Genomic DNA, 16,898 nt, shown 5'->3' with positions numbered 1-16,898 from the left:
AATGAAAACCACAGGATCATGGTTGGTTGGATGTATTGATGGATGATGTTTGGAGGGATGGATGTATCTTTGGAGCCTTAAAACTTTTATTGACATAAGCCCAGTTCTCTGAGTAATATGATTGAGATGACTCACTATGGGATGCAGACCTCGGAAGCATCAATCTCCTTCCGTCCACCGGAGATAGCACCAACTACCTTAAAGGAGACCTATTATGGCATTTAATGTATATTTTAAACAGGCCTTGAATGTCTTAAAAACAATCAAAAGCTTGTTTTTTCTACATAAATCAGAAATTCAGCCTCTGGGCCATGTCTCTAGTTTTACCGCTCCTAACCTCCTTCTCTGTGAGTGATCCTGAGGGGGCGGGGCTATGATAATGAGGCTCTGTGCTGATTGGCTGCTTGAATGACGTGTAGCAGGGGAGGGAACAAAGCCTCCCTCTGGGCACAAGAGCCGGCTGCGTACACTATTAAAGCGTGTCCCCAATATTAAGGTGTAAACTTCAAACATTTTACTTTTCTACAAAGGTCAGTCGCCTTTTTTTGCTTCATGTTCTGTGTTGCAGAGACTGTAAAAACTAATTCTTCCATAATTCCACCTAATACCTCATATACCTCTCTTTAGGACTACAATCACTACAAGCACACACTTCATTAACTGTATTTGGCCTTCAATCAATTTTTGGCAGGTAATAAGACCCATTTTCAGGGGACAAATCAGATTCTGGCAGAGAATCACTTTTTGGCACGACACCAGCACACCCGTGGCTACGCCACTGTTTAAGTTCATACTTCACCTATAGGTCCATGGAGCGTGTCAGCGGTGACAGTTCAATATATTCTATATCTGGGAGTCGTCCTGGACCCGACACTCTCCTTCAGGAAGCACATCAAGAAAGTGTGTAGCTCTGTTAAATATGGCTTGGCAAACGTCAGATAAATCAGGAACTCATTGACTGACAGTGCAGCAATAATGTTTTTCCATTCAATGATCCTATCACACATTGACTATTGCCTGGAGTTCCAGCCTGGATCCAACCTGGGCCAGAGTCCTGCAGGAGCCGGTCCAGAACAGCGCTGCTCCTGCTCGGTCCCGGATCAGTCCCCGGGGGTTCCTGCTCGTGCTCATCATGAATCCCGATCAGAACCAGCCCCCCCACCTCCCGCTGGTCCCCCACAGAGGCTTCAACCTGATCTCTGGGCTCCACGATCCCGGAGAGGTGGACCTGATCTCCCGGCTGCAGCTCCGGGACTCCGACCTGTTCATCGTCACTTATCCCAAGTCAGGTGAGTCGGACTCGGACCCGGAGCTTCCAGACCAGATCAGAACCTGCTGGAGAAAAGAAACCTGCAGAGAAACACAGCAGAGGACTGAAAACATGAAGAGAATAAGTCAACAATAATAATGCACTGCAAAAACTCAAAATCTTACCAGGAATATTGTCTTATTTCTAGTTAAAATGTCTCATTTTTAGTCAAAAAATCTCATTACACTTAAAACAAGACTCATCACCGGATAAATAACTATTATAAGTTAATAATAATAATAATAAGTTATTTGACACTTTTCACCTGTTTCAAGTAGATTTTCACATTTTTCCAGATTTATCTGAGATTTATCTTCTCATTACAAGCAAAAAAGTCTTGTTCCACTGGCAGATTTTTCTACTTATTTCAAGTGAAAATCTACTTGAAACAGGTGAAAATTGTCAAATAAAAAGTTATTTTTCTGGTAATGACTCTTGTTTTAAGTATAATAATATTTTTTGACTAAAAATGAGACATTTTAACTAGAAATAAGACAAATATTCTTGTTAAGATTTTGAGTTTTTGCAGTGAAAACATTCAAGATATAAAAGAGCTGTTAGAAGTGGGATAATAGAAATCAGACTCAGACCCGGATCCTTGGGACCGGGATCAGCAAAGATAATTCCATCAAGGGTGATTAAATCATGGGCTGTTGGGTCTCTGAGGTGTTTGGGGAATAAATATTGACTTCACTTTTATCTGAAGTCCTTATCAGAGACAGGCCAGGGGCCTCATGTACAAAGAGTGCGTGGATTTCAACGTGAATCCATGCGTGGAATTCTTGCGTACTCAAAAATAAATTCAGATGTTCAAAACTGCATACGCCCAAATCCTTTATTTGAATATCACAATCAACGTGGATTTGAGGGCACATGCAGGAGCACAACACTCCTCCCTGTCTCCTCCCTCAAGTAGATCCATGTGAATATGATAATGAGGATAATTATCCATTAAAAACCGCTAATCCTAAAAAGGAATTTGGAAAAACAAGTAAAACAAATAAAAATGGCATAAATTTCGCCAAAATGACACGATTAATTCAAAATGGCCGACTTCCTGTTTGGTTTCGGCCATGGCGCCAAGAGACTTTTCTTTAAGTTGTGACATGATACAGGTGTGTACCGATTTTCGTTCATGTACGTCAAACCGTATTCTGGGGCTTGAGGCACAAAGTTTTCTAGGGGGCGCTGTTGAGCCGTTAGGCCACGCCCATCAATGCAAACTATTAAATATCACATTTTTCACCAGGCCTGGCTTGCGTGCAAAATTTGTTGACTTTTTGGGCACGTTTAGGGGGAAAAAAGGCCCTCCTTTTGTCGGAAGAAAAAAGAGGAAAATAAAAACGAGAACGAGAACAATTCCTACAGATACAATAGGGCCTTCGCACTGTCAGTGCTAGGCCTTAATAATAATAACACAATCATATGCTGTGACAATGCACCTTTCAATAACCATGCCGACCTCATACTGCTGCACCTTTCACTTTTAAATTGTTCATATGTTAATAAGAGCCATTTGTCTATTACTGTTTGTAACTATTTAATTCTCGGTTCAGTGAGCCACCCAAAGCCCCGTCCAAATGGGTTTCAGGAGAGCTTTGGCTAGACCCCTTGGGTGATTTCAGAAAGGGTGTGATCAGTTATTTTCTTTTGTAATCTGTTCTGGTTGTCAGGGACCATCTGGATGCAGCAGATCATGCTGCTGCTGGAGGCGAGGGGGGATGTGAGCGCCGTCGGCAGCAGCCGCAGCAACGCGGAGCTGGTCCCCTGGATCGAGGTGAAGGACAACAGCCAGGCCTTCATGCGGGCTCCGTCCCCCAGGATGTGTGTCACCCACCTGCTGCACCACTTCCTGCCCCTGGATCTGAGCCAGAGGAAAGGCAAGGTCAGCCCCACACACTAGGGCTGCAACAACCAATCCAGAAAAATAGATTATTAAAAGTGGCGGCAACGAATTTCATTATCGATTCATTGTGTAGCGCAATTTAATTCAATTCAATTTTATTTGTATAGCGTCTAATACAACAGATGTTGTCTCTAGACCGGGGGTCGGCAACCCACGGCTCTAGAGCCGCATGTAGCTTTTTAGTGCTGCCCTAGTGGCTCCTGGAGTTTTTTCAAAAAAATGTTTCACCTTTTTTTCCCTTTTTTTCTCTTTTTTTCCTTTTTTTCTCTTTTTTTCTTCTTTTTTTCTTTTTTCTTCTATTTTTTCCTTTCCTTCTTTCTCGAAATTTTGACTTTTTTCTCGACATTTCGACTTTTTTCTCAAGATTATACTTTAACATTGATCTCGACATTTAAACTTTTTTCTCGAAATTTTGACTTTTTTCTCAACATTTCGACTTTTTTCTCGACATTTCAACTTTTTTCTCAAAATTTTGACTTTTTTTCTCGACATTTTGACTTTTTTCTCAACATTTCGACTTTTTTCTCGAAATTTTGACTTTTTTCTCAACATTTCGTCTTTTTTCTCAACATTTCAACTTTTTTCTCAAGATTGTACTTCAACATTAATCTTGACATTTCGACTTTTTTCTCGACATTTAAACTTTTTTCTCAAAATTTTGACTTTTTTTCTCTACATTTTGACTTTTTTCTCAACATTTCGACTTTTTTCTCGAAATTTTGTCTTTTTTCTCAACATTTCAACTTTTTTCTCGAAATGCATAGTGAAAAAAAAAATCTTTCCCCAGTTATAACTAATATAGAAACATGCAGCATGTGTTGTCTTCATTCTAAGACTTTTCATTTTTTGCGGCTCTAGACATATTTGTTTTTTTGTGTTTTTTGTCCAAAATGGCTCTTTCAACATTTTGGGTTGCCGACCCCTGGTGTAGACCCTTTCCAGAAACCCAGAACATAAACCCCCGAGCAATTATTACATAAACAATGGCAGGTAAAAACTCCCCTAGTGGGAGAAAAACATTAAGCCAAACAGTGGCAAGAAAAACTCCCCTTTAGGAGGAAGAAACCTGGACCAGGACCTGGATCATAAGGGGGTAGAAACCTGGACCAGGACCTGGACGTCAACAGCACACAGCAGGCAGGTGGAAGCAGCAGCGGGATGACCAGAGGGCTGCAATTTATGCGTCACTTGCCACGTCGCAGGTTCTTTTTTTTTTTTTTCTCAATTTTCAGCCAGTAATAGAAAAACAACAACAAAAACAGGTATACAATACAATAAAACAAGGGGGGAGACACTACTGTCTTATATAATTATGCCATTTTGTCCATCTTGCTAAGTACATCTCTGTTTTAAGTCGTAGCCTGTAGGTAATTTGTTCCATTGATCGTATTTCTTCTACAATGTCCAACCATTGGCTCAGTCCAGGTGAGTCCATCTTCAGACAATTTCTCTAATGGCTTTCTTAGCCGCAAGAGATAGAATTTTAAAAATGTATATGTCCTCTTTATTTATTACATCCTCTGGTATCAGTCCTAAGTAAATAACTCTGGGATCTTTAGGAATCCCGAAACTTTCTCCAGGGCTCTGATTCCAAAATGTCGCAGGTTAATTTACCTTCATCTGTAGAGCTTTTTCAATGCTGGCTGACTGAAATAAAGTTAAAACAAAACCTCAACCTGCAAAGCCAGTTGAACGGAGGAGGGAGGTGGTATTTTTAAAGAAAATTAAGTCGATTTTATGAGTAACCGATGCAGAAAAAACAGTTCGACCAAAGTCCTCTAAAGGACATCACGCTTCACAAAACTGAAAAATGAGTAACATGCAAGCTTTGCAAAAGTCATGGTGCGGGAGCACCACGGTGATGGCACAACAACACGGAAACATGTTTGAGTCACTGATGCGGATGAAGGAGCTCAACGGCTGAGCGAGTCTTACAATATTCTACTTTGTTCTGCTTCAAAGTGAAGAAACGCAACGTTGGTGTCTCCCGTAGCTCGCCTGATGCTTTGAAGCAGCTGGAGATTTGTCCGGTAAACCAAGCAGAATTCAGAATCAGAATCAGAATCAGAATCAGCTTTATTGAGTCAGTTTAGAAAACTGTTTTTGACTTCGGATACACCGGCGGCGCACGATGGAATTGTGCGCCTGTTTTCCAAAGGGTAACACTGGGATAGGGGGGGGGGAGAAAAAAAAGTACATCTTCAGATTGAATATCATACAATACACAATATCAAGTTGCAAAAAAACACCTCGCAGCACACGAAGCACAGACATCACAAGACTTGCATGTGGGTGATGGGGGGTGGGCAAGTCGGGGGGGGGGGGGGGGGGGGGGGAGCCAGGAAGGCGGTTGGATGAGGAGAGGGGGGTGAGTGTGTCAGTGTGTATGTGAGAGTCTGTGACGCGATAAGTCCGAGGACCTTTCGCGTCACGAAAGAGAGAGCACCCAAGCGTCCTTGATGGTTTCGGGCAGCCGTACAGTTCTGGGGGCGGATCCTCAGGTGTTTTGGGAGAGGGAAGGGCTAGGGGACAGGCAGCCCAGTAATTTTCCGTCTGCCTTTCCAGTCTCTGATCATCATCAGCGACTTCAATCAGACGAAATAGTGATCAATCAATTCCGGCCAAGCTGAGCTCTCAGCTTCTCCATGTTGTTATCCATCTTGTTAATGAGCTCAAAGCCCCCCGCCAGCCTGCGGTTCTGCTCGAGAATCGCATCCAGCTTACGGGCCTGCTCCCCCAGCGTAAAAGTCAGAGCGCTGATCGCTTTGCTTGATCCTTCTGCCACGTCCGGCAGCCTTGCAAAGTGGCTGAAAGAGGCCGCCGACGACTTACGCATTTGTCGATACATCAGGAAACTGCCTCCTCCAATCAAGGAGATAATCAGGAGAAATCCTGCGATCATAAATCCAAATATGTAGGCATCTTCTGCATCCTCGACTGACAAAATTGCCAAACATAACGGCTTCCACGCTTTGTACGCATCCATCGAATATCCAGCAAAGAATGTCCCGTCAGGGCAGGAGGGCTCCCTTACCCCCTGTCTTCTTATTGCAAAAATTTGGAAGAAAAAAAAAAAATGACAAGAAATCAAGACGGGATGCAACCAGGACGTGTACCAGAATAGCAGTTGTGTTGGGTGTGGGAGACGGGCACAAGTCTGAACTATTACGTAGATGGAAGTCAGTTGAGCGAGTGACGTCAATGGGGGATTGGAAAGACGGATGCTGTCGAGGACAACACCATCCTAACTTGGGAAAGGGAGAAACAGAAGATTCCTCTTGGAGAATGTAAATATCTTGACCGTATCTCTTTAGAGATCATCTTTTAGCAAGGCATGTTCCACATCAAAAGCTTGAAATGTTCGTGTCTTTTAGCCCTAACATGCATCCAAACTCATTTCCGTCACTTGGACATCACTGACGTGAACACTTGACCTGTTTCAGGTGATCTATGTGGCCAGAAATCCCAAAGACGTTCTAGTGTCCTACTACCACTTCCATAAAGTTGCCAACATGCTGGAAACCCCGAAGAGCTTTGATGACTTCTTTGAGAAGTTTCTTAGAGGAGAAGGTGAGCTCTGTTCTTCTAGAGTGATGCTTGATCTAACTGTTTTTGCTGATGTCGTGCGTTGTCATTTCAGTATTTGGATGCAGCTGGTTTGAGCACATTAAGAACTGGTACTCGCACAAGGATGAGATGAACATGCTGGTCATTATGTATGAAGAAATGATCCAGGTAGGAGCTCACACCTGTGACGTGAACATGCTCCAACGCTCAGATGTGAGTGCTCTCAGGTTGGATGTCCTGCTGTGTTGTCATGCAGGACCTGCGCTCAGCCATAAAGAGGATCTCCATGTTCCTGGGAAAAGAGCTGACTGAAGAGCAGTTGGCCAGCATGGTGAAGCACAGCACCTTCAGCACCATGAGGAAGAACCCTCAGGCCAACTATGAGCAGGTCTCTGGAGAGTTGCTCAGCCACCACCTGGGACGCTTCATGAGGAAAGGTGAGTCCACATGTGGAAGAACTAGTCCAGGGGTCGGCAACCCACGGCTCTAGAACCGCATACGGCTCTTTAGCGCCGCCCCAGTGGTTCCCTGGAGCTTTTTCAAAAATGTTTGACCTTTTTTTTCCTTTTTTTCTTCTTTTTTTTCTCTTTTTTTCTCTTTTTTCTTCCTTTTTCCTTTCCTTTTTAATCTCGACATTTCGACTTTTTTCTCGACATTGCACTTCAACATTAATCTCGACATTTCGACTTTTTTCTGGACATTTCGACTTTTTTCTCAAAATTTTGACTTTTTTCTCGACATTTCGACTTTTTTCTCGAGATTGCACTTCAACATTAATCTCGACATTTCAACTTTTTTCTCAAAATTTTGCCTATTTCCTCAACATTTCAACTTTTTTCTCAACATTTCAACTTTTTTCTCAACATTTCAACTTTTTTCTCAACATTTCAACTTTTTTCTCAACATTTCGACTTTTTCTCAACATTTTGACTTTTTTCTCAACATTTCCCCTTTCGCCATTTGCCTTCATTCTAAGGCTTATACAAGACTTTTCATTTTTTGCGGCTCCAGACATATTTGTTTTTTGTGTTTTTGGTACAATATGGCTCTTTTAACATTTTGGGTTGCCAACCCTGAACTAGGCAAACATCCTGGGACATCATCCATAGGATTCTGAAGAGAGCTCTTAGAGATCTCTTCTCCAATGGTGTTAACGGGACGACTGAGGAGGCATGTCAATTGCAAACAATTCAGCAAGTAAAAACTGTGAAGCTTCTTGGACTTTGGCTGGATTGTACATCGTCATGGTCTGATCACATCAACAAAGTTGTAGCCAACAGAGCTGTTGCCGTAAATGTGCACCATTTTGTCAAGTTGTTAGTTAATTGGTTTTGTGTCATTTAGATGACTGTTCAGTTGTTTGGTCTGCTGTATCCAACAGTCTTCTAAAAAAACTATAAGTGGCTCAAAGCAAGGCTGCACTTGCACTGCAAAATCTCAACATCTTAACAAGTATATTTGTCTTATTTCTATTTAAAATGTCTCATTTTTAGCCAAAAGTTCTCATTACACTTAAAACAAGACTCATCACTGGAAAAAAACAACAATTTTCACTTTTTAATTTTTACATTTTGCTTGTAATGAGAAGATAAATCTTGTCCCACTGGTCGATTTTTCTACTTATTTCAAGTGAAATTTACTTGAAACAGGTGAAAATTGTCAAATAACTAGTTATTTTTCTGGTAATGAGTCTTGTTTTAAGTGTAATGAGATTTTTTAACTAAAAATTAGACATTTTAGATAGAAATAAGACAAATATTCCTGGTAGGATTTTGAGTTTTTGCAGTGTGTTCTTGGTTGTTCTCCCAGTACAAGTGTTGCAGAAATGCGTGAACGTCTCTCCTGGCTGAGGGTTGAGGATAGCATATCCACTTATGTACTTACCTATTTCCATAGAATTATTAACACTCGGACTCCTACATTTCTCTGTAATAATATAACTTATTGTTCAAATATTCATTCATATAACACTTGAGGGTGAATAGTGGTGGGATTATGTTACCCTTCCCTAAGTCTGACTCTATGCAGATGACAGTACTTTATAGATATGTTGCATATTGGAAAACCCTTCCAGGTGAGATTCGTGACATCAAAAGAGGCTGATTTGAAACGAAGACTCAGGCCCTGTTTACACGTAGCAGAATCGGTGGTGTTTTCATGCGTTTTGGCCGTTCGTTTACACGAAAACGGAGCTCAAAGTCTCCAAAAACCATCATTTCTGAAAACTCCGGCCAAAGTGGAGATTTTTAAAAACTCCGTCTTCACGTTTGCTTGTAAACAGAGAGAAACGGACATTTAGGCTTCAGAACGTCACATTATGAGACAGAAACGTCACCAGCGTCATGAGTGCCACCTGTGTTTACAATTAGTTTGGCCACCGTCAATATTTTCTTGTATTTTACCTGTTTTATATTCTAAAGTCACACTTAAAAGTAACTCCACTTCTCTGTCACTCCAAACCAAAGACTCTGGTTCATCTTGGAAGTAACTGGAAGTTACTCGTGTCATTTGTTGATGTTTTTTTCCAGGATTCTGATTGGCTAGCATGACTTTATCTTCTCGTTACACTGCCCCCTGTAGGTTTGGCTGCTCATAGCACCTTAACAGATATTTATGCAGGTTTGTGTAAATGATGGTATTTTTCAAAACGTAGAGGGGGGAAATATCCATTTTTGAGAATTTTTGAGAAAAAAGATGAAATGTCGAGAAGAAAGTCGAAATTTTGAGAAAAAAAGTTGATATTTTGAGAAAAAAGATGAAATGTCGGGAACTCGAAATTTTGAGAGAAAAAAGTCGAGAAGAAAGTCAGAATTTTGAGAAAAAAGTCGAGAAAAAAGTTGAAATTTTGAGAAAAAAGTTGAAATTTTGAGAAAAAGGACGAAATGTCGAGAAGAAAGTTGAGATTTTGAGAAAATAGTCAAAATGCCGAGAAGAAAGTCAAGAAAAAAGTTGAAATTTTGAGGAAAAAGTGTAAATTTTGAGAAAAAAGACAAAATGTCAAGAAGAAAGTCGAAATTTTGAGAGAAAAAAGCCGAGAAGAAAGTCGAAATTTTGAGAAAAAAGTCGAGAAAAAAGTTGAAATTTTTAAAAAAAAAGGACGAAAAGTCAAGAAGAAAGTCGAGATTTTGAGAAAAAAGTCGAAATGTTGAGAAGTAACTCCACTTCTCTGTCACTCCAAACCAAAGAAGTACTCGTTACTCGTGTCATTTGTTGATGTTTTTTTCCAGGATTCTGATTGGCTAGCATGACTTTATCTTCTCGTTACACTGCCCCCTGTAGGTTTGGCTGATCATAGCACCTTAACAGATATTTATGTGGGTTTGTGTAAATGATGGTATTTTTCAAAACATAGAGGGGGAAATATCCGTTTTTGTAAATACCCGGCTCCGTGTGAACGTGGCCTAAGAATGTATTTGTTGTCGTCACCTTAACATCATATAGCGTATCTGATTGAGTGAGATCAATACATCAAATTATATTTATGATTTGTATGATGTTTTTCTTTATTTCTTATTCGTAATTTTTTTTAATGTACTTTATGAATTGAGATTGTATGTTTGATTTTGTATTTTATTGTCTCCAGGTTCGGGTCCAGGTCTGTTGGAATGATTTAAAGTTCTGAAAGTCTGTGTGGTGCTAGCCGAGTTTGAATGAAAGTGAAACTGACGTCATGGAGCCCCTGTGGCCCAGTGTTGTACAAGTTCATACTTCTCATGAAAGTTCAGTTCACATAGTTTAAAAATGAACAGTTCACATTCATAGTTCACCATTTTCATTTTGAACTAGTTCAAATTCAGTTCATTTCAATATTTTCAGGTGAGAAGTACGAATGAAACACCCCCTATCCTAAAACTGTTCACTATACAATCATTTTTGTCCTAGTGGCTTTTCAACTTTACTCAGAGACTGTAAATCTCCAACAATGTAATCCATTATCAGTGTTTCTACCTGTTGCAGGTAAATCAACCCTGAAGGAGCAGCAGTGACTGGGGTCGTTTGGGGCTGTTGGGTCTTCTTGCTCTTTCCTGATCACTTTGTTTGATTGTCAAGAACTTGCAGATATTTCCTCCCACTGGACGGATGCTTTAACTCCACATGACGTTTACAATGTGAAGTTGACGAGGCAGATGTTAGGACTTGTTTTCTCAGTGCAGGTGGACATAATTTGCAACAGAAAGGTTAGATTTAATTTTACCGTCGGACTCTTTGGGAGACGATGTGTAAAATTCCTGCAGACAATGATAATGATCATCATCTAATTCTCGCTGACGCTGCGTCTGCAACGTCTCTCTCTTCACTGGTCATGTAAAGATGCACCGGGCTCGGGCCGCCGTTGCCATGGAGCTGGTGCCGGTTGCTATACTAGTGCACTGCATTGTGGGTAATGTAGTGTGAAGTCATCGTCTCGTTGAGTATTTTAAATGCGCCGCCCGCTGGTGAAATGAGGAGGATTATTCAATTCAATTCAATTCAATTTTATTTATATAGCGTCTAATACAACAGAGTTGTCTCTAGACGCTTTCCAGAGACCCATACCCAGAACATGACCCCCGAGCAGTTATTACATAAACAATGGCAGGTAAAAACTCCCCTAGTGGGAGAAAAACCTTAAGCCAAACAGTGGCAAGGAAAAACTCCCCTTTAGGAGGGAAGAAACCTTGAGCAGGACCAGGCTCATCAGGGGGGACCCTCCTGCCGAGGGCCAGACTGGTGGGTCAGGGACGGCAACAGCACAGCAGGCAGGTGGAAGCAGCAACGGGATGACCAGGGGTGGGGACCGCAGGCCAGCACACAGCTCCCGAAGCTCCGGCCCAATCAGCAAGTCCCAGGTTGGGGTGCAGGGTCAGGAAAAGACTTGTGCTCCGTAATGCAAGCTACAAGCCACCCACGGCCACCTGCAGGACAAAAGAGAGAAAAGGGAGGAGAAGGGGGGGCCAGCAACGGGATGACCAGGGGTGGGGACCGCAGGCCAGCACGCAGCTCCCGAAGCTCCGGCCCAATCAGCAAGTCCCAGGTTGGGGTGCAGGGTCGGGGAAAGGTTGAGAAGGGGCAGGGCCAGGGAGAGGAGTCTTGAGGGACGAACATTCTCCCCCGCCCAAAAGGGGCCGTTACCCTGCCCCCCTCACTCCCACACTGCAGGTTCCGGTGTCCGGCAAAGGATGCTGCAACATGGACAAAAGAGAGAAAAGGGAGGAGAAGGGGGGGCCAGCACAAGAAACCACAGGAGCGACTCTGACACACTAAAGTTTACACTACCTAGAGATTTACCAACACCAGCTAGAGGTTTACTAAACACTAACTATAGGCTTTACTAAACAGAAATGTTTTAAGTTTAGTTTTAAAGGTGGAGGTGGTGTCAGCCTCCTTAACCCAGATTGGAAGTTGGTTCCATAGTAGTGGCGCCTGATAGCAGAACGCCCGCCCTCCAAATCTACATTTAGATACTCTAGGAACTACGAGTAAACCTGCACTCTGAGAACGGAGAGCTCTGACAGGAACATAAGGCACTATCAGGTCTTGCAAATAATGCGGAGCTAAGCCGTTTTGGGCTTTATACGCAAGTAATAAAATTTTAAATTGGATTCTGAATTTTACGGGTAACCAATGGAGCGACGCTAACACTGGAGAGACGTGGTCTCTCCTGCTAATTCCTGTCAGTACTCGTGCTGCTGCATTCTGGATCAGCTGGAGCCTATTCAGCAAATTACTTGGACATCCTGCTAACAACACATTACAGTAATCTAGTCTAGAAGATACAAACGCATGAACTAGTTTTTCTGCATCACTCTGTGAGAGGATTTTCCTAATCTTTGCAATATTACGGAGATGGAAAAACGCTATTTTACAAACCTGATTGACATATGGTTTAAACGACAAATCCTGATCGAAAATAACACCAAGATTTCTCACAGTTGCACTGGAAGCCATCGCAACACCATCTAATCCCTTCCTAAGATGCTCTGGACCAAGAATGATAACCTCTGTTTTATCTGAATTTAGAAGCAGGAAATTTCTGGACATCCAGTCCCTAAGACATGCCTGAAGTTTAACTAACGGTTCTGTTTCATCCGGCTTCATAGACAAATAGAGCTGCGTATCATCAGCATAACAATGAAATTGTATGCCGTGATTCTGGATTATACTTCCCAACGGCTGCATGTATAAACTGAACAAGATTGGCCCTAGCACTGAACCCTGCGGAACACCATAACAGACCCTTGACTGTTCTGAAGAAACCTCATGTACATGAACAAACTGGAACCTGTCAGATAGATATGATTTAAACCAACATAGAGCTGTCCCTTTAATCCCAACAACATGCTCTAACCTGTGCAGTAAAATGCCATGATCTATAGTGTCAAAAGCAGCACTGAGGTCCAGTAGAACCAGTATGGACACTAATCCCTTATCTGAGGCCATAAGGAGGTCATTCGTGACTCGAACAAGTGCTGTCTCTGTGCTATGATGCATTCTGAACCCTGACTGAAAGACTTCAAACAGATCATTTCTATACAAATAGTCACATAACTGGCTTGAAACTGCCTTTTCCAGAATTTTAGACACAAATGGAAGGTTGGAAATTGGTCTATAATTAGCTAAGGTGTCTGGGTCAAGAGAAGGTTTTTTAAGTAAAGGTTTAATTACTGCGACTTTGAAAACCTGTGGTACATATCCTAAACTTAGGGATAAGTTAATTTGGTCCAGTATTGTCGTACCAATAAGAGAAAAAATATGTTTGAATAGTCGAGTCGGGATGGGGTCTAACATACATGTGGTTGACTTAGCTCTATTAACGAGTGAAGTCAGCTCAGGGAGGTCTATAGGATCAAAACAGTCTAGAGATAAGTCAGAGCGTAGGGAAGTCGCTAAAGCTGAAGAAACACCTACAACCGGCTGGTTGATTTCTTCTCTAATTCTCGCGATTTTACTGTTGAAGAAGCTCATAAAGTCCTCACTACTGAGAGCTGCAGGAATGCACGGCTCAACAGAGCTGTGACTCTTTGTCAGCCTGGCTACAGTGCTGAACAGAAAACGTGGGTTACTTTTGTTATCCTCTATCAACGTTGAATAATAAGCTGTTCTGGCTTTGCGAATGGCTTTTTTATATACTATTAGAATATCTTTCCATTCACGATGAGAGTCTACAGACCTACAAGAGTACCACTTCCTTTCCATTTTACGCACGTTTTGTTTCAACATGCGGATATCTGAATTATACCAGGGAGTTAAGCTCCTGTGGCTAGAAACCCTCCTTTTCAAAGGAGCAACTTCATCTAAAGCTGAATGCAACAAATCAGCAGTGTTACTAGCAAGGAAATCAACATCTGCAGAGGTAGAACCCAGGTCACTGGCCTCGACTACATCACTATTTCGCACTGTCGTAAGATAAGCAATGGCCTCCCTAAATTTAACAATAACTTCATCAGACAAACATCTGCTAAAATAATACCTCCTATTTTGCACTTCAACATCAACAAAATTAAATTCAAACGTTATTAAGTAATGGTCGGATAAAAGGGAGTTAACAGGTGACACCAACAGACCATCAGTTTCAACACCGTAGGTGAGAACGAGATCGAGAGTATGATTAAAACAGTGCGTCGGTTTATCCACTTTTTGTGAGATACCCATTGATTCTAGAAGAGAATCGAAGGCTAATTTAAGATTATCGCTTTCAACATCCATATTATTCCATAATCATTGGACCTAAACAGTGAAGCTGAAACTCACATAATCTGAACAGTTCAAATTCCAGTTGGTGATCTGCAGAATGAACAAGTTCAAGTTCTTTATTTGCAAATATGATGCATTCAGTTCAACGTTCTCACAGAAATGAACATGTTCATTTGAACGCGTTCATGCACAACACTGCTGTTTTTAATTTTAACCTGGACAAACACATTGAGATTCTTATCTTTATTGACTCTTCTTGGAAAGTTTTAAGCTCTTCCTCTCAGCGTGTGATGCCTTCATTTGTGTTTCTCCTTCACTGAACCTTGTTCTGTCTTGTATTAGGTACAGCACTCTGGTCAGGTCAGCGGATTGAAAAATAAAGATCCAATCAAATCTTTACACATTGATCTGGATCAGAGTTTCAGGTTCTGCAGACAGTTGTCAGTTCTTAAAGACATCAGGACTAACTGTGGTCTCTCTTCTTCATGTGAACCCAAGGCACCGTTGGCGACTGGAAGAACCACTTCAGCGTGGCTCAGAACCAGCGCTTCGACCAACTCTTTCAGAGGGAAATGAAGGAGTTCCCGCTCTCGTTCATCTGGGACATGAAGGACCTGCAGTGATGCCTCACTGTCATTACAACCACGCACAGGAGCACATTATCAGGCTATAGCAGGGGTCGGCAACCCAAAATGTTGAAATATTGGACCGAAAACACAAAAAACAAATATGTTTGGAGCCACAAAAAAATGAAAAGTCTTGTATAAGTCTTAGAATGAAGAAACACATGCTGCATGTTTCTATATTAGTTATAACTGGGGGAAGATTTTGTTTTCATTATGCATGAGAAAAAAGTCTAAATGTCGAGAAAAAGTGAAAATGTTGAGAAAAAAGTCAAAATGTCGAGAAAAAAGTCGAAATGTTGAGAAAAAAGTCGAAATGTTGAGAAAAAAGTCATAATGTCGAGAAAAAAGTCGAAATGTTGAGAAAAAAGTCATAATGTCGAGAAAAAAGTCAAAATGTCGAGAAAAAAGTCGAAATGTCGAGAGAAAAGTAAAAATTTCGAGAAAAGTCAAAATTTAGAGAAAAAAGTCAAAATTTCAAGAAAAAAGTTGAAATGTCAAGATTTAAAAGGAAAGGAAAAAGGAAAAAAAAAGAGAAAAGAGAAAAAAGGGAAAAAAGAAAAAAAGGAAAAAAGAAAAAAGGAAAAAAGAAAAAGAGAAGAAAAAAGAGAGAAAAAGAGAAAAAAGGAAAAAAAGAAGAAAAAGAAGAAAAAAAGAGAAAAAGAGAAAAAAGAAAAAAAAGAAGAAAAAAAAAGAAAAAAAAAAAAAGGTCAAACATTTTTGAAAAAGCTCCAGGAGCCACTAGGGCGGCGCTAAAGAGCTGCATGCGGCTCTAGAGCCGCGGGTTGCCGACCCCTGGACTAGAATAACATGTGTTGTGTTAAACTGACAGGTTCATATTTTAATTCTTGGGCTGCTTTGCTGTACCAGTCTGTCCACATACCGGTATCTTGTCCACATCTCTCTCTGTCCAACACGGAAATAGTTGCAAAACTGTGCCAGTTAAGAGCATTTTATTAATCCACGTTAAATGCATTTGGTCAAACCTTTGGTCTAATCAGTTTATCAGTGTGTTTGTCTAGTTTAGCTGTAAATGATGTGATTGTAACTTTCTATCTTTGCTGGTTAAATGCATTTGACATTTACAGGAGCCTATGAAACCTAAACAATGAAACATTAAAAACAATACAAATATTTGGCAACAGTCCTATTGATTAAATGTTTTATTTAATGTAATGATTACACTCTTTCTCCTCACGTCACAGTCATCTCAGGGTCACATCAGGGTTGTAGCTCAAGGGAATCTTTAGGAATCTACAGGATGCTGCTAAAGGGAGAACGATCCTCATCCCAGGACCGATGCAGACGCTGGACAGAATCCACCATGGACATCAGGAAATATCCAAGTGCTCTGCCAGAGCACAAGCGTCCATGTTGTCCTGGGTTAACGAGGTACACCGGAGAGCCAGGGGGGACATGTGAGGTGTGCAGTCAGTACTCACGTTACTGCACAGGAACACTGCTCACCACCTTTACCTGCAAGGCCCAGGCAAAGATCAGACGCAGGAATTCAGTGCCTTTTCAGTGGGGAAAAGGCCACCACTTATGGCACTTTTCCACTAGCACCAGCTCTACTCATCTCAACTCGGTCTGGTTTCTTTTCCATAACAATTCAGCACCTGGATCAGAAGTAGGAGGTTGGAGAAGCTGCTGTGACGTATTTGATTGTGTATCTAAATGAAGAAGACAACAACACTAAAGATGTAGAACCTGGAGGAGACGATAGATGTGCTGCTGGATCTGTGACTTGTGTTTGATATCAAGTTAAAAAATGAGAGAGAGAGAAGCTTCAAGCAGCGACTCTTTTTTTTTTGTTAGT

General features: G+C 41.3%; 1 protein-coding gene across 1 annotated transcript in view; it reads left to right on the top strand.

Annotated features, from left to right (window-relative positions):
* LOC133424961 (zinc finger-containing ubiquitin peptidase 1-like) overlaps nt 1-15,498 on the top strand; it is a 48,171-nt gene extending 32,673 nt beyond the window's left edge. Inside the window, exons 11-14 of the mRNA XM_061715569.1 lie at nt 6,659-6,785; nt 6,856-6,950; nt 7,039-7,219; nt 14,955-15,498. Coding sequence (XP_061571553.1) covers nt 6,659-6,785; nt 6,856-6,950; nt 7,039-7,219; nt 14,955-15,079 — 528 coding nt within the window. The 3' untranslated portion in view covers nt 15,080-15,498. The remainder of the gene's footprint in view (nt 1-6,658; nt 6,786-6,855; nt 6,951-7,038; nt 7,220-14,954) is intronic.
* The last annotated feature ends 1,400 nt before the right edge of the window (nt 15,499-16,898 follow it).

The sequence above is a fragment of the Cololabis saira genome, chromosome 3 (assembly GCF_033807715.1).
Source record: "Cololabis saira isolate AMF1-May2022 chromosome 3, fColSai1.1, whole genome shotgun sequence".
NCBI lineage: Eukaryota > Metazoa > Chordata > Actinopteri > Beloniformes > Belonidae > Cololabis > Cololabis saira.
Note: the sequence above shows the minus strand (reverse complement) of the source record. Positions and strands in the feature narration are given on the sequence as shown.